The sequence below is a fragment of the Natator depressus genome, chromosome 21 (genome assembly GCF_965152275.1).
Source record: "Natator depressus isolate rNatDep1 chromosome 21, rNatDep2.hap1, whole genome shotgun sequence".
In the NCBI taxonomy this organism is placed as follows: Eukaryota; Metazoa; Chordata; order Testudines; family Cheloniidae; genus Natator; species Natator depressus.
In genome coordinates, this window is record NC_134254.1 from 14,365,935 (window position 1) to 14,386,609 (window position 20,675).

General features: G+C 49.0%; 1 protein-coding gene across 2 annotated transcripts in view; it reads right to left on the minus strand.

The window, feature by feature from the left end:
• The window catches only part of LOC141975605 (cryptochrome-1-like), a 33,005-nt gene extending 13,552 nt beyond the window's left edge, over positions 1–19,453 (minus strand). Inside the window, exons 1-9 of one of the 2 annotated variants that reach the window (XM_074936116.1) lie at positions 19,382–19,453; positions 16,880–17,312; positions 15,254–15,370; positions 9,855–10,005; positions 6,512–6,652; positions 5,268–5,438; positions 3,171–3,311; positions 2,184–2,335; positions 1,211–1,308 (exon numbers count right to left, since the gene is read on the minus strand). In XM_074936116.1, coding sequence (XP_074792217.1) covers positions 1,211–1,308; positions 2,184–2,335; positions 3,171–3,311; positions 5,268–5,438; positions 6,512–6,652; positions 9,855–10,005; positions 15,254–15,370; positions 16,880–17,301 — 1,393 coding nt within the window. In that variant the 5' untranslated portion in view covers positions 17,302–17,312; positions 19,382–19,453. The remainder of the gene's footprint in view (positions 1–1,210; positions 1,309–2,183; positions 2,336–3,170; positions 3,312–5,267; positions 5,439–6,511; positions 6,653–9,854; positions 10,006–15,253; positions 15,371–16,879; positions 17,313–19,381) is intronic. The other variant, XM_074936117.1, reaches the window with a different exon arrangement.
• Between the last annotated feature and the right edge of the window lie 1,222 nt (positions 19,454–20,675).

Here is a 20,675-nt window from a genome sequence, read left to right on the forward strand (position 1 = left end):
TTGGCCCGGTGGCTTGCTTAGTAAAGCTCCGAGTGTTGTGCCTGGCATTATAGCCACGTCTATCAATAGGAGAGGGGACACTTAAAATCAGAGAGAGAGAGAGTGGACAAGTAACAGCTGTTCCTTGTTGAAATTTGACATAGCTGAACTGTTCAGTGATAGAAATCAGTTATGCTTTTGTCTGTGGCTTTCTTACTCAAGCACTCAGAGAGGATGCTGCTGGCATAACCACAGCAGGCTTGCTTGTCATGTATCTATCTTAGGTACTTATATGGCCCCCGTTTCTATAGTATCTCAGTGCTTCACACTCTGTAACGTATGAATCTGCACAACACCCCTGTGAAGCAGGGAATTCTGTTTTCCCCATTGTTCAGATACAGAACGCACAGAAAGGCTAAATGAGTTCCCTAAGGTCACAGAGGAAACCTGTAGAAGAGCAGGGACTTAAACCCAGGTCTCCCATGTCATAGGCACCTGCCCTAACCACGGGCTACCCTTCCTCTCCCCGGTTCATGCCTCAAATACAGAGACACAGCAAAATCCTGGCTCCATTGAATAGGAGTTTTGCCATTGACTTTCCGGTTTGCAGCCACAATCTCAGCAAGTTTTCACTGTGCAAAAACCATTACAAATCCCCACAACCCTCCAGCCCCATCCCTCTTTATCCCAGTGTGAAGACACCACAGAGTGATGTATAGCGGCATATTGAGAGGCAGGATGGCTTAGTGGTTAGGGTGTTAGCCTGGGACTTGGGAGCAGTAGATTCAGTGCCCAGCTCCACCGCAGACCTCCTGGGTGAGCCTGAGTCCTTTGTTTCTCTGGGCCTCAACTCCCCATCTGTAATACAGGGATGACAACACAACTGTAACTCACAGCGGCAGAGGAGGATACGTTGAACATTGCGAGGCATTCAGATACTATAGCAATGGGGACCATGTGAGTACATCTGACAGACAACAGCCTGAGGGACTGCATTAGGTTTGGCACATGAGACAATATTAAGGCACAGCAGACCCTGAAGGCATATTGCAGTTTGTAATAACGAGTCATCTTTATCGGAGAGCTGAAACAATCGAAAATGTTAGGCTAATCCATTTCAGAATGTAAGGGCCAAATGCTTGCTGAAAATGTTACGTTTTCATCTCTAGCAAATACTTATTTCACACAACCCGTATCAGTAGCAAAATCCTTAACACGGCCTCAGAATTACCTATAATACATCCTGCCTGCTTCTGGGCCTCTTCGGGTGCTGTCCAAGGCTCGTAGATGTACTTGGAAGGAAAATTCGTTAGCACGGGGAGGTACTTTCTACAAAAAAAAAAAATATACACACACACACTATATATATATATATATATAAATTCTGTAGGCAAATACTTGAGTATTACAGTGCAGGGCACACAAGAGTGCTAAGCAACCATGTTGGTATTTCAGCATGTCTCTCTCAACTGTATGAGTTTGGGACAGATCTAAATGAATCAGACAGCAGGAGGTGGCAAGGGAAAAAGGAGAATGCATGCTTAGACACAAATATCTAGTTAGCGCCTGATCCTGTTCTTACTGAAGTCTATTGTAAAATTGCCAATTACTTAAACATGAACCTGCTCAATATTTTTATCAGCAATGATGGGAAACTAATGATCTACAGTGTTTTTCCATCAGCAACTCTCAAAATGTATTACAAAGATGGTCAGGAGCGGGATCCCCATTTTACAGATGGGGAAACTGAGGCACAGAGCGGGGAAAGTGACTTGCCCAAGGTCACCCAGCGGGTCAGTGGCACAGGCAGGAATAGAACCCAGCTTTCCTGAGTCCCAGTGCAGGCTTCTGCTAAAACGCACAAGGACAGGACCAGAAAGCGTGGTAGGGATTGATAAACTATTGCACTAGAGAAGAAGGATGGCCCAGTGGTGAGGGCGCTGGCCTGGGACTTGGGAGACACACGCTCAATATCCCGTTCTGCCACAGGCTTCCTGTGTGACCTTGGGCAAGTCCCTTAGTCACTCTGTGCCCCATCTGTAAAACATGGATAATAGCTCTGCCCTACCCCACTGGACTACAGGATAATGACAGTTAAGACTGCAAGGTACTCAGATACTACAGTAGCAGGGGCCAAATAAGTACCTAGAATAGTAAAAAAAAAAAAAAAAAAAAAAGGGTTGTTACATTGTGTGTCTTCTTACCGGATATATTGCCCTTCTGGATCTGTGCGTTTGCCAAAGCGGACCGGGCAGAAAATGCGTGTGTACTGATGGAAGAAAGCGCTGGCTGACAGCCACATCCAGTTTCCTGCATTGATGCTGTAGTCTGCATCTAACAGCATCTCTTCAAACACCTGTATTTCATGAGAAATTAAAGAGAGAGAAAATAACACATCTTGGGGGTGGGGAACATTTATGTGGCAAGGAAGTAAAGAATGCAGGTCTGTGAAATAAAGGGCAAAGGCTGGTAAAAAGACACTGGAATAGGGTGCTACCCCTTTAAGAGCAGCTGAGGCTGGGAACTATCGGGATATATTACTAGAAGGAAGTCAGCCTGGGCAGGCTATGGTGAAGGAAAGACCTGCAGGCACCTCGGGGATCTAGGAGCTGGTTAGGAGGCATCAGTAGAGACTATGCTGATTTGTGTATATGTATTTGTTTTTCTCTCTTGTGGCTAGTAAGCTGGAATTAGGCTTTTTATACCTGGAGTCAGGATTCAGGAGACCTGGATTCTACTCCTGGATTTGCTACGGGTCTGCTGTGCGACGCTCAGCCCATCACTTCTCTTTGTGCTTCTATTTCCCCTCCCAGTCTTGGTCTGGTTTATTTAGATTATTAGCTCTGCAGGGCAGGAACTGCCTCTTATGACGCATTTATCTGTTCAACGTCTAGCACAACAGAGCCCATATCTCAACTGGGGCTTCTGAACACTATTGTATTAAAAATAATATAATACTTCTAATGTAACCTTACCACAGGTGCACAATATAATAAAACATTGCCATGGGTGCAGGGGACTGGACTAGAGGACCTTTCGAGGTCCCTTCCAGTCCTACAATGCCAGTCCTTCCAATTCTACAATTCTATGCTCGACAATTCAAATCCTCCAGAAGATTTGCATTTCACAGGGGCTTCTTCAAAGCACCTTTAGGAACAGGCCAATGAACAATGAAAGAAAAGATTGCGAACCTTCATGCCCTCTTCCCAGCTGATCCAGAGGTCTCCTCGAGTCAGGAAGCAGGCAACAGCATGTCGAGCAAGGTGGTGAATCCAACCTTCCTGGTGAAGCTGAGTCATGATAGCATCAATCCATGGAAACCCTGTCTGAGCCTAAAACACACAGAAGATTTCAGTCCTCCTGCTCAATACACACAGTACTCCATTCCCTCCTTCACCCCCGGAATTGCTTCTTCTCTCTTGCCCTTTCTTTAAACACACAGGCCAGTCACTTTGTCAGAGGATCAGGCATTAGGGGCCCAAACTGGAACCCTTGTTCACACTTAAGAGTGACTTCGCCACTGAGGTATGGGATATTCTGGCACAATGGGCTAGGGAGCAAGAATGAGAATGATTTTAGAACAGTGGTTCTCAACCTATTTTGTATTACCTGGGACGCAGGTTGAGAACCACAGCGCACCCCTCCCACCCTCCAGTAGAGTGGGGCAAGGAGTGGAGCCCTGGGCTGGGGGCCGGGCAGCAGGGACCCTGGACCCTGCTTTGTGGAGCTGGGCAGCAGCCCCAACCCTGGATCCCGCCGCGTGGGGCCGGATGGCAGGGCAGCCAGGTGGCAGCCCAGACCCCGGCCCTATGGGGCCAGCTGGTAGCCCCGACGCTGACCCCAGACCCCTGCGGAGCTGGGCGGCAGCCCCAGACCCTGGACACCCGCTGTGTGGGGCTGGGTGGAAACCCCGGGCCCCCGCCACACAGGACTGGCTGCCAACCCGCAAACCCACTGCGCCGGGCCAGGCAACCCGGACCCCGCCGTGCCGGGCAGCCGGGAACCCGGACCCCACTGTGCAGCTCGGCAGCCTTTAATTGGGCTATGGGTTTAGAACTGCTGCTTTAAAGCCTAGTGCTTAGGGCACTCACCTAGGATGTGGGAAATCCAAGTTCATGTACCTACTCCAATGACTATTTATATACACAAACTGGAGCAGCATCAGCAGGAGAGATTGAGAGACCAGTGGCTTGGGCCCTCACCTGCGTCGTAGAAGACCCATGCTCAAATCCCTTCTCCACGTCAGGGAGAGGGGGGAATTGAACCGGGGTCTCACATCCCAGAGGAATACCATAACAACTGCACCAGAAGTTATAGGGAGCAGGCCTCCTCCTCCCCACAAAGTTTTTTGGGCCCAAACTATTCAGCAAATTTGTTTCGAGTCAACCAAAAACTGCATGTTTCAGCAAATAAACTATTTGTCCAAATTTTTTTCCCCAGCTCTGTGATTCTCCCCTGGCTAGCAACTTGCATCATCATAGACACCTGTGCTAAACAGGTGTCAAGCATTACCGAATCGGAATGACAGCACTTTGTGGAGACAACATAGGATGCAGGGTTGTGAAGGTTAAACCTGTAGCAGTAGGTCATCAGGGCCATAAGAATATGCAAATGATAAAAATGTTAATGATGGTTATATGGACACACTGCACTGAGGGGCCTGGAGCGGGCTCTTTGTTTGTGTATGAGAGCTAGGTATTAATAATTATCATTGTGTACCTCTTATACAGGTTAGGCTCCCTGGGTTTTATTTGGTTGGTTGGAAAACTCTCCGAAGAGTCAGCAGGAAATAAAAAATACCCAGGGGCCATGACGGGTGAAACATTACTGCAAGATCCTGGGGCAGGAATGCCAGCAGAGTCCTTCATTCCCATCTCTTTTAGAGGCAGATATTGAAGACACTGTTAGATCTCCTCCTCTTTCAACCCTTCTGAATTTTCTCATTGGGGTATTACAGACCATCAGGAGAACAAGCGGGAATAGGACTCAGAGTGCCCTGGCTTACAGCCCTGTGCTCAGGTGTCTAGAAGGTGGATGGGCTATATTAAATTCTCTGGTCAATATAAATCTTGATGAAATCAATCTCTTCTTAAGTATTTAACTCTCTATCGTACTTTGGGATACCTTTTGCATGAAAGATGCTCTATAAAATGTATGTTGTACCCAGTGGCTTGATTTTATTTAAAATGCTATTCACAGTCCTATGGCATACAGTGTGGTGCACTAGAAACAGCCAACAAGAGAAATGAATGTATCGGTTCTCCTCAAATGGGAATTCAGCCCTTTACCATTCTCCACTTGTAGAGTCTCTCTGCATCCTGGTACCAGTTGATCTGAAGGCAGATGGGGTTCCCCGCCATTCTGGTAAAGTTTGGTGTTGCTGATGCCACAGTATAGAAAAATTCTCGCCATAGAAGCTGTCCTTGAAGTGATACAGGTGGCAGAGAGTGGTTCTTTGACTGCAACAAAGACACAGTGCCAGAGCCTCAACTTGTGGAAGTCATCGTAATTCCCTTGACTGCAGCTGAGCTGCAAGAGGTTAACCAGCACATGAGCTGGCCCAGACAGCACAGCTGAAAACGTCAGCGAGCTTTATAGCCTTTCCCTTTTGAATCCAAGGAGCCAAGGTCTGAAACAAAGTTTGCAGCACCGAAACAGAGTGAGCTGGAAACCCCTAAAACTCAATATTCCCTGGCCAGCTGGGATAATTTTCTGCAACACCCTGACCTTCTAGGATAGATTCATACCAGGATTTCTTCCCGAAGCAAAAATAAAACCCCTACGATTCCTTAAAGCAGACACGCACGGACTGGTCTCTAGTTGCTCGGATTCACGCACTGAAGAAGAGTAGCCGTTTTTAAACAGTTCATGAGGAAACCCTGGTTTATGTTAATGAAACAGTGAAGTCTCATTCCCACAAATGGACCCCTGCGCCCATGCAGACTGTGACACAGTCTCCATGTAGGGTGGCATTTTCCAGGCTTGTTCTCAATGGTAATTTCTTCTCAAAGAAATTGTGCAAATTCTGTACATCTGTTTTTGAGTTATGCACTGATGGAAACTGACATGTTTGCATACACAAGATTTAAGATTTGCAAAGGAGGACAAACTTGATGTTGTTTAGCTTGACCTGCAGCCAAAACACCCATAGGTCTTGTCGACAGAGAACCTTTGGGACGTCACTCTGGGACGACACCTTTAGCTCAATTTTAGCTGGTTGAGCTACACCCTAGGCTTCTCCTCCTCCCACCAACTCAATCACTTTAAAGCCTGTACTAAAGGACAATTGCTTTGTCTTGGCTACAGTTTTAGCAAGTGTTCGTTAGATGGAGTTTGGTAACACGTGCTAACATCACACCTTGAAATCCTAGTCAGGGCAAGGCTTTAATCTGTTTAAGGATAATATTTCAAACAATATCGAAAGCCACTTTGCACTGTTAATACGACTGTTGCTGAGGAGGAGACTAGTCTGCTCTAGGAAACTGTTAGATAACCATTGCGTTGGCTTGATTTGCCCACAGTATTTTCTTACCTGAGCATAAATGTTTGATAATCTATAAAAAAACCTCCGAACTGACAAACAGCCCAAGCTGAAATAGGGACTCAGTCCAGTAGTACTTGGAAGCAGAGAATTTGGAATTGTTCTTGGTTTAGTAAAATTTGCTATCCAGCCCTAAAAACACAAACAAACAAACCAATTTTAGGCAGAACACCACAATGTATTTCCTGTTAATGAAACAGAAAAGAGCTGCGGGCAATTGGCTTCCCCACTATACTCCAAACACAGGCCACACAAGTTGTGCCCCTTCCTGGAGTTGGGCATTATACGTGAAAAGAACTCAAATCAAAATGAAATACAAAATGTAACCCAAGTCTTTTCCTTAGACTTGGATGACCCGGGGTTCCTCCTTGAGGAGAGCTCAGCCCACACTCTAAACCTCCCATGGAAAGCCACTCCCACTTTTCTTATGGCTAGTAGGGAAATTTCCCCACTACAATAGTGAATCAGCAAAAGCCACTTTCCAGCAGTATCATCACCTGCCTAGAGGATGAGGCTTTAAAGCCTGTTACAAGAACCCATTTGATACCTATGAGACAAGCCTATCTAACCAAACATTGCACTAGAAGGTGACATGTGAAGTCTCTACTGAGAGCCTGTAGCCCACTGGTCATCAGAATCACTTCAAAATGAATGTATTGATAACTGTTTGCAGTTTTGTTGTAGCCATGCTGGTCCCAGGATATTAGAGAGACACAGTGGTTGAGGGAATATCTTTTATTGGACTAACTTCTGTTGGTGAGAGACACAAGCTTTCAGGCTCCACAGAGCTCTTCTTCAGATCTAGAAAGGCAATCTGAGTGTCACAGCTAACTGCAAGGCGGGACATATTGTTAAGCATAAGGACTTAACACAAGTTACAAGAGCCTATTCAAGATATAGTGGGAAATTAACATCTCTGCAGGCATAGGACAAAGGAGGGCTAGTGGGTTACAGAGTGTTGTTACGAGACATAAAACCAGTATCTCTACCGAGTCCATGATTTTTAGTGTCTAGCACAGTTAGGAATTTAAGCTCCCAGGCTCATCTTTATGAGTTAAGGCAAGTCACCAGAAGGTGATAAACATGCTTCTGTTAGGCAGGAGGAAAGAGACCCTCATCTCTCTCTGGGAGGTCATGTGTGTATTGTATACGTTCTGCTACACAATGGAGGCCCATCTACAGTCTGAGCTGAATGCTAATCAAGAGACTGTAAAGTCAACAAGAAAGGAGCACATAGGAAGAAACAACTGGGGGGGGGTGGGAAGGGGAGGGAATCCTGTTTATAAATAAAGACAATGGGTTGTTGGGGGTTTAGAGACATGCTTCCCTCTTCCCCCAAGGAGATGAACTCTCAGTGTGTTCTGTCCTATGAAAGGAGGGTCACAGCCAACCTGGCTGGAAAACGACAAAGGGACTTTGAGTGAGCTAAACTTCGTTGGACAGGAGGCATCTTGTTAATTTAAGTCTAGGCTCTAGGATATGTGTTATGATCGTATTTTACATGTAACCATTTGTTTCCAATACTTTTACTTGCTACTTCTCAAATCTCCATTTTGGGTTAAATATAGTTTTGCTTGTTCTCACTGTAAACCTGCCTAAGGGCTGTGTGTTAAGGGGAGCTGTGATCTGAGGCATTTTTGGTAAGCAGGAGGGTACTGTTCCTTTGGGAGCAGTGAATCTGTGAATACAGTGCGTCTTCAATGGAAAGGGGGCTGAACCCTCCAGGGAGATGCTCAGAGGGCTCGGGGGTTGGAGTGTGCCTACCGCTAACCTATAGAGTACAGAGAGACAGCGGGGCCTGCATAGGCCTAGAGAGGAGTGCTTGTGCTGGCTAGTGGAGTTGGAGAGCTGACCCCCGGCAGGCACAGACAAGATGTCCTCATGCTAAGGGCAGGTGGTAGCGAGGTGCCTCGCGACCCGGGGTACCCCGGCAAGCGTCATACTTGTGGCTATGGAATTGGCTGCGGACCGTGCTCTAGACTCTAAACTTTCATTTATACGTGACCTGGCCCTTAAAGTTGCAAAGCAAACCTTCAAAATATGAACTGAAAACAAACTAAGGCAGAGATGTCTTCCAAGAACAGTGGGATAAGTGGAATAATTCCACAGTCTAGGATAATTGCTCTAAGAGAGGGGTGAACTATGCCATTTGTTAATTGGGTGTTAACTCTGAAACCTAATTTTGATCATTAATGACATTATCAACTATTTTGCTGATGATTTATTTGAGCAAAAATGGCCAGCTAATGAGCTTTTCCTACCATCCTAAAGAGCCCAGCTGGCTCCTCAAGGACCAAAAACCCCTACTGCCTCCTACCCAGCTACCAACAATCTCCAGTTTTCCCCATGACAACTGCTGCAATGCAATCATGTGTTCTCAACACACAATCCCATGGCACCTTAAAGTGACAGTCTGGAGGAGGTATGAAATAAGCTGAATTTAATATAACAATAAATAACTCAAGGGAGACCTGGTTGCTTGCACTGTATATTTTCTCATTTCTTTCAGTAACAACACCTCCAGTTTTGAATTTCCCTGAAGCTGCGGCAGAATTTCCTGTTTGTCACACTGCAGTATTACGGAGCCCCGCGGTCATTCTCACGGAACACGGGGCTAGCTTGCAGCAGGCCCCATGAAGCCTTGCTTAGAGTTCATGGCATATGAAGAGCCATGCCACCCTGGTTTATAAATGCATCTCCTAAACTGACCTGCATCAAAAGGGACCGGGATAAAGACACTGCATTCCAGCTGCTGCCCCAGCTCATTCCTCCCAAGCTTCTCTGTGCACTATAATCCAAAGGCAACAACGACATCCGAGGTAGAGTGGCCATTGTTAAGTCAAGTACCAAAGGCACAGGAAGCCCCATCTGGAATACTTAGTTCTCCAAATACATCAACCTTCTGTGTGAGGCCAGAGACCAGGCTGCTTCTACTCTATGGGCCCTCCAAACCTCAGGTTCCCCCAAAAAGCTGACAGGTCTTGTCAGAGGAGTATTCTGAATTTATAAGAGGCTCCACTTGGGTGTGACTGTACCAAACTACACATCTTTTCCACTTAGCCTGGTGGGTGGCTTCTGAAATGCCAGGAGGACGTGAGTTGTTTGCTTGGAGACACCTATGCCAATGGATGTCAGCCCTTCCAGGAGCCAAGAGTTGGGATGAAGCAAGGTGCTTTGGTGCTGAGTGATCCTTAAGGGCCAGCCTCTCCGCCTGCTGGGCTCAGACCCAGCCATCTGCAGCAGGGCTAAGGGCCATAATCACCTGGGTCAGTTTGGAGCTATTAGCCAGCAGAGCAAGAGGAGAAGGAACGCGTACAGAGAAAGCAAGACTCACCTGATTTTTCAAGTGTTGTTCTAGTCGCTGTAGCCCTTCAGTTTCTCCCCCTCTCCAGGGGGACTGGCTCTCTCGGGGGATTTCCAAATCCTCGGGGAGGGGCACCCTGTAATCTTCAGCCAGGCACAGCTCAGGAGGAGGCTTACATCTCCTAATTTAAAAGAGAGGCTTCTTTCAAAGAGAGACCATGATGAAGAGGAGGGAGGAAGAGCACTTCCCATCCGGCGTGCCAAGGAGATCACTCCTGTCTCCTCTTCAATCATGGTACAGGGCAATGCCACCAGAGCAATAAGCAGAGCAAGAGGTGTAATGTAGTCAGGAGTCCCCGTCGGCAGCCTCCTTGAAAAACGTTAGCGGGGAGTTGTGATCAGGAGGTGGAATGAGCTACTCCTGCAGCCACTAAAGAGACAGCAGCAGCATAGTGAAAAGTCGGGGGACATGCCTCCTTCACCTCCCATGGCTGTACCTCTGAGCAGACCCTTCCATGATGAATGAGTCCAAACAAGGACACAGGGAGACCCACCATGGGGTGACACTGGATCTGGGAAAGCCAGGGTGAGCAATAGGATGTGTCTGAGCAGGGGATGTGCTCACCCCAACCTGTAGTGGTGGCAAGGGTGGGGACATGGACAGATCATTGCCACTGGGACGGGAGTGCAGAGAGGCAGTTCTCAGTCCCGTAGGATGCAGACAGAGGGAGACAGGAGAGCAACGCTCAGGTCTGGGTCCAGCAACTGGCCTGCTGAGCTCCCTGCCGCACAGCCCTTGCACGGCACACCGTTTCACTCCCAGTCTGCTGTGTTTGTGGCAGAGAGGGCCAAGGTGCTTTCCTTCCAGCCCCTCTTCCCCAGCTGTCTTCTCCTAGTCTTGGAGACGGGGAGGGAGAGCCTCCTCCCCTCCATCCTCAGGCTTGTAGCTCCTTAGGACAGGTTCCAAGCCCCCTGTTCCTGCCCTACCCTGTTGCTGTCTCTCCCACCTCTGGAGATGGGCCTCCCTAGGCTGTAATAGGTTTTATCAGGAGCAGGAGGCAAAGTCGCTCCTTTCAACTGTCCTCCACATCTGTCCCTTGCTAATCCATCAGGAGGTTCCCCTCTGCGCCTGCCCTTAAGGGTGCTCCTGGTCTCCCAGGGCAGTGGCCCCTTGAGCAACCCCACATTTCTGCTGCTGGGGCTGGCCCCACCCCCTGCGATGATGGATGCGCAGCGGGGTGGGGTGTCTCCCTTCAAATAGGAAGGAAAAGAAGAGGGTCAGTCAGGGGCCCTGAGACATCCAGCACCCACATCAAAAAGAGAGTTAGGTTACAAAAGGCCTTTTTACTCACCCTGAAACATGGGCACAGCCACGTTTCAGTGGCACCTGGAAAGGAACTGGAAGGCAGTGCAGAGCTCGGAGCACTGGTGTAATGTGAGCCCTTCAAGGAACACAGCACTAAGCAAGCATGAGCCTCTTTAACTTTCATCATGTGTTTAAAAAGATAACCAGGAATTAAAACAATAAGGAAAAGTAAACAGAGTGTAAGAGAACCCATAAGTCAGTCTATCTATCCACTCACACAGCTCTAACCACTGTAATCACAGAATCATAGGACTGGAAGGGACCTCGAAAAGTCATCTAGTCCAGTCCCCTGCACTCATGGCAGGACTAAGTGGGAGTCTCACCATAATCAATCAATTCTATCCTTGCCACACCCCTGTGAGGGCCATGTTACAGATGGGAGCTCAAGCACAGGGTAGATTAAGTGACTGGCTTGTGATTACACAGGAAGTCTGTGGCTGAGAAATTCCAGCCCAATGCTCTATCTACTACACCATCTTTCCTGCCCTGGTGCAACTCCCCTCTGGATCACTAACTTCACTGCTTTCAGACCAAAATAAAAAAATGTATCTCTTTGACTCAGCTTCCCTCAGTAATATCTGTGTGCATGAGAGAAAACACACATGCACACAATGTACTTTCGTCTGCTACATCAGCAAGGTCTGATGAAGTAAATGCCCATGTAACCTTAATCATGGCCCCTTGTGCATTAAATGAATAGAGTTTAGATCCCAAAGGGGCCACTGTGACCATGTAGTAGAACCCCTGGCAAAACCCAGGCCACAGATTTTCACCAAGTGATTCCTGCATTAACCCTGTGATTTCCGGGTTAGCTACAGTGTATCTTTTAGAAAGAGACAGCCAAAGATTCCAGGTGATGGAGATTCCACCACATCCCTTAGTCAGCCATTCCCTTCCTCCTTCAAACGCACAACAGACCCACCAACGCTCAAGAAACCCATGCTAGTTACATCAGGTGGTGCCAACTACTACCCAGGGCCAAACTTCCCATTCCTAAGCAAGCTCACAGAAAAGTTAGCTAAATGCAAACTACAAGCTCATCTAACTGAATCCAATAATCTAGACCTGGCAGCATTTGGATTCAGGCCCAGAGAGGGGACTGAAACTGCTTTAGTGGCACAGATGGATGATCTCCTTATGTCAATCGATGAAGGACAAACATCCATTTTCATCCTCCTGGACCTCTCTGCAGCATTCAACACTGTCAACCACTGGGCACCACTGTCTCACCTGAGAGAGGTGGCAGGGAAACAGGGCAGTACACTAAAATGGTTTCAGTACTTCCTGGAGGGATGCACCCAACAAGAAGTGATGGGAAACTAAACCTCCACTATTAGACCTCTCACCTGTGGAATGCCACAGATATCAATTCTCTCTCCAGGACTTTACCACACTGACATGCAGCCACTAGGTGAACTGGTCAGAAAACATGGACTCAGCTGCCAGCAATATGATGGTGACACGCAGCTCTATCCATCCTTCACCACATATGACCACACGACTACCACCAAGATGGCCCAGTGCTTGGATGAGATCAGCTCATAGATGAAGTGTAGCTGGCGGAAGCTGAACCCGAGCAAGAGAGAGGTGATGCTGGTGGGCAGAGCATTTTGAAGAATTTGGTTGAACGTTCACACCCACAGTTGGTCAGTTCAGTTCACAGTCAGGAGTACTCTTGGACTCCTTGGTGACGCTAGGCTCTCAGACAGCAGCACTCACAAGTAATGCTTTCTATACTGTCCGATTGGTTAGGAGACTCCGTCCCATCCTGGTGGATGATAACCTGGCTTGTATTCAAGACTTTGTCACTTCTCAGTTGGACTACAGCAATGCAACACACCTGGGCATGAGCTTCAGCACTTGAAAAACAGAACTAGTCCAGAACACTGCTAAGTGTCTCCTTAGCATCACAGGCTACCTGGAATATATGACACCCATCCTCTGTTCCCTACACTAGCTTGCCATAGAATGTTGAATCCAGTTCAAGGTCTCAGTCCTTATCTTCGAGGCACTCCATGGCATGGCCCACAGTATCAAAAAGAGCCTAAAGCTCCAGGATGTAGACTGTGGTCAACAAATCCACTCCTCTGGTCCAATGGAACTATCTACTGTAAGGGTAAGGCTTGTCTGAGCAGGAGACAGAACTTCCTTGGAGGTCAGACTGAGACAGTGGAATGAAATCCCCCAGGAACTAAGGCCCATCACAAACCATATCACCTTCCACTCCAAGAGACCTTGCCTTCTCTAACAAGCACACAGTAACATGTATTTTTTTTAAAAATATCTATTAAACAAGACATTCTACTGCATATGCTTTTCCCTGGGGGAGAGAATGAGAGACCAAGCAACACCCGATGGATGTTTGTCACTGCTTAATGCACTGTGGGATGGTGCTGAGATATTATGATGAGACGCATGACATAAGACTTATATAGAATAGAGTTGTTCCAGTGGTTAATTACCTTCACTTGTAAAAATTTATCTGATTATGTCTAGCTTCAACTTCCAGCCATTGACTCATGTCATGCCTCTGTCTGCTAGATGAAGGAGTGTTCTGCTAATAGAAGACACTTCCTGAAGTAGGTCTTTATAGACCATGACCAAGTCACTGTCTTCTCTTGGATGAACGAAATAGCTTGTGCTTCATTAACGTCTCACTGCAGTGCAGGTTTTCCAGACCTCAAATTAAGCTTGTAGCTCTTCCCTGAACCCCGTCAATTATTTCAACATCCTTTTTAAAGTATGGACACCAGAAGTGGGCACAGTATCCCAATAATGGTCTCACCAACATCACATACAGAGGTAATGCCACCGATATTCCCTTGCTTACACATCCAAGTATCACGGTCTTTTTGTTCTGTGTTTGCCCAGTGCCTAGCACAATGGGGACCCGGACCATAACTTGGTCTCTTAAAAATATCTATTAAACAAGACATTCTACTGCATATGCTTTTCCCTGGGGGAGAGAATGAGAGACCAAGCAACACCCGATGGATGTTTGTCACTGCTTAATGCACTGTGGGATGGCACACTTGCTATAAAATAAATAATAAATAAAAATAATAATGCAGTATTAATTATTATTATTATTATTTTAGCCCTCTTAGCCACAGCTGCACATTCTTTATACATACAACCCATTATTTAATTACATGTTCAAATAATGCAATATATCATCTAATAGTGCAGAGGTGGGCAAACTATGGCCTGCGGGCCACATCCGGCCCGTGGGACCCTCGTGTCCGGCCCCTGAGCCCCTGGCCCAGGAAGCTCACCCCCAGCCCCTCCCCCGCTGTTCCCCCTTCCCTGTAGCCTCAGCTCACTGTGCCGCCAGCACAATGCTCTGGGCGGGGGGGCTGCGAGCTCCTGGGGCAGTGCAGCTGCAGAGCCCGGCCTGACCTGGCGCGGTAAGGGGGCAGGGAGCAGGGCGGGTTGGATAGAGGGAAGGGGAGTTTGGGGTGGTGGTCGGGGGGTGGATAGGGGTCGGGGCGGTCAGAGGGCAGGGAACAGGGGAGTTGAATGGGGGCAGGGGACCTGGGGGGGCAGTCAGGAAGGAGGGGGGGGTTGGATGGGGCGGCGGGGGTCAGTCAGGGGCAGGGGTTCCAGGGGCAGTCAGGGGACAGGGAGAAGGGGTGGTTGGATGGAACAGGGGTCCAGGGGCAGCAGTAAGGAAGGAAACGGGGAGGTTGGATGGGACAGCGGGGGGGCAGTCAGGGGCGGGGGTTCCAGGAGTAGTCAGGGGACAGAGAGAAGGGGTGGTTGGATGGGGCAGGGGTCCTGGGGGGGGAACGGGGGAGGCGGGTTTGAATGGGGCAGGGGTCCTGGAGGGGGGCTGTCAGGGGGCGAGAAGGGGGGGCGGATGGGGGTGGCGGGCCATGCCTAACCAGCTCTCCCCTAACCAGCTCTCCATACAATTTTCAAAACCCGATGTGGCTCTCAGGCCAAAATGTTTGCCCACCCCTGCGATAGTGTCATTTAAACTGGCCAAATCCTTCCCTCGTGATGACAAGAGAGAAAGAGCTCTTTACTGGGTTGTCTGTTTTTGCTGTATGAAAATTACTTACTGGAAATCCTCAGCTATAAGGTTTCGTACAGGCATGTCAGGGTCCCCGAGTACAGAGAGAATATGAAGAAATCTTTTGTATGTCAAGGGGGGAGTCCCACCATTCATGTCCAAAATCCTGAGCAAGACAAGACAAGAGCTCTTGTAGTATGAATATAAACCAAGTAGAAAATGGAAGTGGCAGGTGTCAGTCATGCAGGCAGAGCTGATGAATAAACTGGCTACAGCATAGAGATGGAACATCCCTGTAATGAGGTTACCGGTACAGATGTCACAGTCCAGTGCGTTCATGCAAAGCCCCACTGACTTCAGCGGAATTCTGTGCAAGTGTCCAGGTCCACTTGGACCAATCCACTTGCAGGGTTGCAAGTTTTACAATTTTTAAAACACAATATGAATAGAACTGGAAAGACTTGGTTACCCATGTTGGTTTCCAAAATGTTTTTTATTTTTAAATCCACTTAAAATCTTTGCACTAGCAAGAAATTTAAAAGAAAATGGAATTCTCCTGGTCACAGATGACACCTGCAAGAATGAAAGGCCACACAACCCTTTTTGTGGGATGTGGTATGTAGAGGAGTGGAGGAGAAATCAGCCTTACGATGGAAGATAGTGACCACTCAAGGCCTCGATCATGCAATTTGCTTTGTGGGGGCAGAGCCCAGCACCCAGATGGAGTGCCAGTGACTAAAATGGGCCTCTCTACTGCCACAGGGAATTCTCCCCATGGAGAACAAGATGTAGTTTCAGAACATGAGAGATTTCCATCTCTCCATAGCAACCACGAGCAATCATAAATTTAATCCTCTAGCCCAAAACAATTGAATTAACCTATCTACTAGCAATCCTCAAAACATGCAGACAGGGGAAGTTAAAATGCTGATGGTACCCTCCTTTGCTGTCACTTCTGTCCAGCAATCAATTACTGAGGCCCCAATCCTGTAAAGGCTTATCCACACAAATATGTTTATACATGCAAATACCCCTTTGAATTCAACAGGGCGCATATGTTCATCAAATCTGTTCACATATACAGATTTGCTCACATGCGCAAATGTCTACAGGATCAGGGGTTTATTAATTAATAATGCAAAACACGATTTGATCTCCAAAATTCGTAATGAATCTCTAGTGTCTGCAGCCATTCAGTTTTGAATAAACCGCAAACAGTATCTGACTGGTGGTGTTCGCATTTTCATTTCTTTTGTGGGCAAAAAGTTAAGCTGATTAGAAAACCCCTCATGCTTGAAAATAAACACTGATATAATCAGATGAAATGGGTAAAAAAAACCATAACTGCACCCTTCCCTGCCGATTTAGATTTTGTTTTTTAAATAGTAGATTATATAAAGGATTGAACTAAACCCAATAGCCAAAGAGTGCATATTAATAAAACATTTACATTATAACTAGCAAACCAAGTCACAGCCCCAATTCCAATTCATGTGCATTCCCTCCTCTGCTCTTTATTGACGGGCACACAATGTTACATTCACCCCAGGAAGCTCAACCCTCTAAAAGCTCAAACATTAGAATCTACAAGAATCAGAATCACTAGGCATTTCCCACCGATATTTGTTAAAGCTAAACATAAACAAAAGATTGTTGCCCTGTGGCAGTTACGTACCGTCTGATGTCATACAGAGTGTGGCCCATCAAAGAAAGCACATCAAATCCCATCTCTCCCCCCAGAGCTTGTATGGTCCTCTCCATCTCTTTGTAAAATGGTTCAATCTCAGCATCTAGAGTCACCTGGGTAATGTTCCACTTTTTAACACGGTCTCGAAGAACCGACTCATACTCTCCTTGAATAACCAGTAAGCAAGAGCCCAGTTTAGTTAGGTTCCTCTGCAGATCCTCGAGAGACTGCAGCAGGAAATGCCAGCGCAGAGTTCCCATATTCATTGCAGACATCAGGAACTTTCTATCCAGAATGTAGACTGGATACACAACCTCCGAGGACTCCAGTGCGGCCAGCAGAGTTGGGTTGTCATGGAGCCGAAGTCCCTTCCGGAAGAGATGAATGGTCCGGTGAGGCATGTTGGGCATTTACTGGAGATCTGTAAAAGAGGGAATTCCTGAAGTGGAGGGATTTCCAAATCCCCATTAAAGAGGGAAGCCCATTAACAGCTAAAACCGAACTATGAACAGTTGACAGAACTGTAAGAGAACTGATCGATACACGCAGCACATTAGCACTGCCAGAAGCTTTCCGCAATTAGACCAGGCAGGCTCTAGATTAATATATGACACCTTGCAACACGGGCACAGCAGAGACAGTGAGGTTCTTGGGGACGTGTTACAACAAAAGTAATATCAAATAGCTGGAACAGAGCATCAGATAGGCACATTTGTTCTTACAGATGTAATGAACCCCCCCCCACCAAAACACACATTCCTCCCCTCCTATTTCCCATTACACACTTCCCCACATAAAATGCACCAGTCTCCCACAAAGCAACGTATGTCCCTTCATTACAAATCAGCAGAGAATCAAAATCAGACGAAACTCTTTCCCGTCTTCGCCCTCCACTCTGGCATAGCGCCCAGCCTTCAGCAATAGTAATAACTACATCTGGTGCAAACTTTTTGATAGGACAGTTTCCCTTCGAAAAATACAGTTTTGTTGAAATGGAAACATTTCGTGGGCACATGTCAACTTGGATGAAATTATTCTATGGGGTAAAGTCAAAATGTTTCCTTTGGATTCATTTCCTTTAGACTTTTAATATAATATAAAACATTAAACATAATTATATATAATTAATATTATGCACATATATTATATTTAGTGTTTTAATATAAACATCTAAACAAAACAAATCACAATGAAATGGCTTGATACTGTAGGAACTGATGTTTTGACACTATCAAAACACGTTTTGCCAGAATCGTTGTTTCGTGGAAATTTTCAGCTTTTCATTCCAAAACTAATAGCTAGTTTTTATCTATCACTATCACTTTATATCATTATCCCCATTTTACAGAAGGGAAAACGAGGTACAGAGAGGGAAAGTGATTTGCCCAAGGTCACCCAGAAAAACCAGTTGCAGGTCCTGGAATGCACATTCAGGGCACATTCAGGACGATGCCACTCTGGGAGTGGGACTGTCACTTCTAAGAGAGGAGGGGCTGCCCCACCCTCACTGGGGGGAGCAGAAGCAGAGGATTTCAGTATTGGGATAGGGGTTAGTAGGATCCTCATATCACAGCTGGGGGAGGGGAGGCCTGGAGGACCCCTCTGTAACTACCACTTAAGGGAGGCTCCTGCTCCACTATCCATGGAGGGGCAAAGGGCCAGGGGATCCTGGTGTTTGTGTTTGTGCGTGCGTGTGATAGAAGAGGAGGAGGGATTGTGTGTCTTTCTCTGTATGGGCAGTGCCCAGCACCATTGGTCCTGTGCCAGGAGCCATCTCACTGCTTGGGGGGGGGACAGGGCAGGAGACCCCCTTGCCACCGCTGGGGGAGCGCACTGCTGGGGGGGACATGGCAGGGGGGACAGGGCAGGAGGCCCCATTGCCACTGCTGGGGGGAGCGCACTGCTTGGGGGGGGACAGGGCAGGAGGCCCCATTGACACCCCTGGGGGGATCTCGCTGCTTGGGGGGGACAGGGCAGGAGGCCCCCTTGCCACCGCTGGGGGAGCTCACTGCTGGGAGGGACAAGGCGGGAGGGACAGGAAGGAGGCCCCATTGCCACCCCTGGGGGGATCTCGCTGCTGGGGGGGACAAGGCAGGAGGCCCCCTTGCCACCCCTGGGGGAATCTCGCTGCTGGGGGGGGGACAGGGCAGGAGGCCCCATTGCCACTGCTGGGGGGGGACAGGGCAGGGGGGACAGGGCAGGAGGCCCCATTGCCACCCCTGGGGGGGATCTCGCTGCTGGGGGGGGGGACAGGGCAGGAGGCCCCCTTGCCACCCCTGGGGGGTGAGGACCCCACCGCTGGGGGCAGGAGGAATTCCCCACGGTCAGTGAGCAGAGGGTCCCAGCTGTTTCGTGGAGGGGGCGTGGTGGAGCGGCGGCGACCACGTGGTCCCCCTGGAGGCGGGGGGGGGGTTCGGAATGTCCCACTCTCACTGGGAGGGGGGGTAGGGAGAGCCCATTGTTCTCCGGGGGGGAGGGGGGGCTTGTTACCTGCCTCGCTCCACGGCCCCGGCGTCTCCAGCAGAGCCGGCCTCGCTTCCTGCTTCCGCCGGCGGCGCCGCCCCTGGGAGGCCGCCGCGGTCCGTGCTGCCCGGCGAGCCTGGGCGTGACAGGGGCGATGGGGGACCCCCGGGGGGGGAGCTATGGGGGACTCCTGGGGTGGGGGGAGCTATGGGGGAATCCCGGGGAGGGACTGGGGGGAGCTATGGGGGGACTCCTGGGGTGGGGGGAGCTATGGGGGACCCCTGGTGGGGGGAGGGATGGGGTAGGGGGAGCTATGGGGGGACTCCTGGGGTGGGGGGAGCTATGGGGGAATCCCGGGGAGGGACTGGGGGGAGCTATGGGGGACTCCTGGGGGGGGTTGGGGGAGCTATGGGGGAATCCCGGGGGAGGGACTGGGGGGAGCTATGGGGGGCCCCCGGTGGGGGGAGGGACTGGGGGGGAGCTATGGGGGACTCCTGGGGTGGGGGGAGCTATGGGGGAATCCCGGGGAGGGACTGGGGGGAGCTATGGGGGACTCCTGGGGGGGGTTGGGGGAGCTATGGGGGAATCCCGGGGGAGGGACTGGGGGGAGCTATGGGGGACTCTTGGGGTGGGGGGAGCTGGGGGAGCTATGGTGGAATCCTGGGGTGGGGGGAGCTATGGGGGGACTCCTGGTGGGGGGAGGGATGGGGTGGGCAGAGCTATGGGGGAATCCCAGGGGAGGGACTGGGGGGAGCTATGGGGGGACTCCTGGGGTGGGGGGAGCTATGGGGGACCCCTGGTGGGGGGAGGGATGGGGTAGGGGGAGCTATGGGGGGACTCCTGGGGTGGGGGAGCTATGGGGGAAATCCCAGGGGAGGGACTGGGGGGAGCTATGGGGGACTCCTGGGGTGGGGGGGGATGCAGGGAATGACACTGCTGGAGTCTGTCAGGACTATTCCATGGTGGATGATGATCCTGGGGCTGGGGGAGGTAAGAGAACTGGGGTGGGGCCATGGAGTCTGAGAGTGGGAATCAGCTCCTGGGTGTTTGATTGTTGAGGGGGAATCGTTGCGGGCAGGGAGTGACACTGAGACCAGCACACGCTTTTTCCACTTTTAAAGACAGATGGAAAATAAGAGGAGAAAAGTCGACATGGGCCATGCAGACCTTACACAATGCTTACAATTGTATATTGTCAGTGGGTTTCATTTTGATGAGTCCTAACCTTTCTTTATCAAGATTTAGATTTCAGAAGATAAGCTGCCTGACCCATAGCCCAGTTCCAAAAGAGGAAGGTTACTAGAATTCCTTGTTTGCAAGA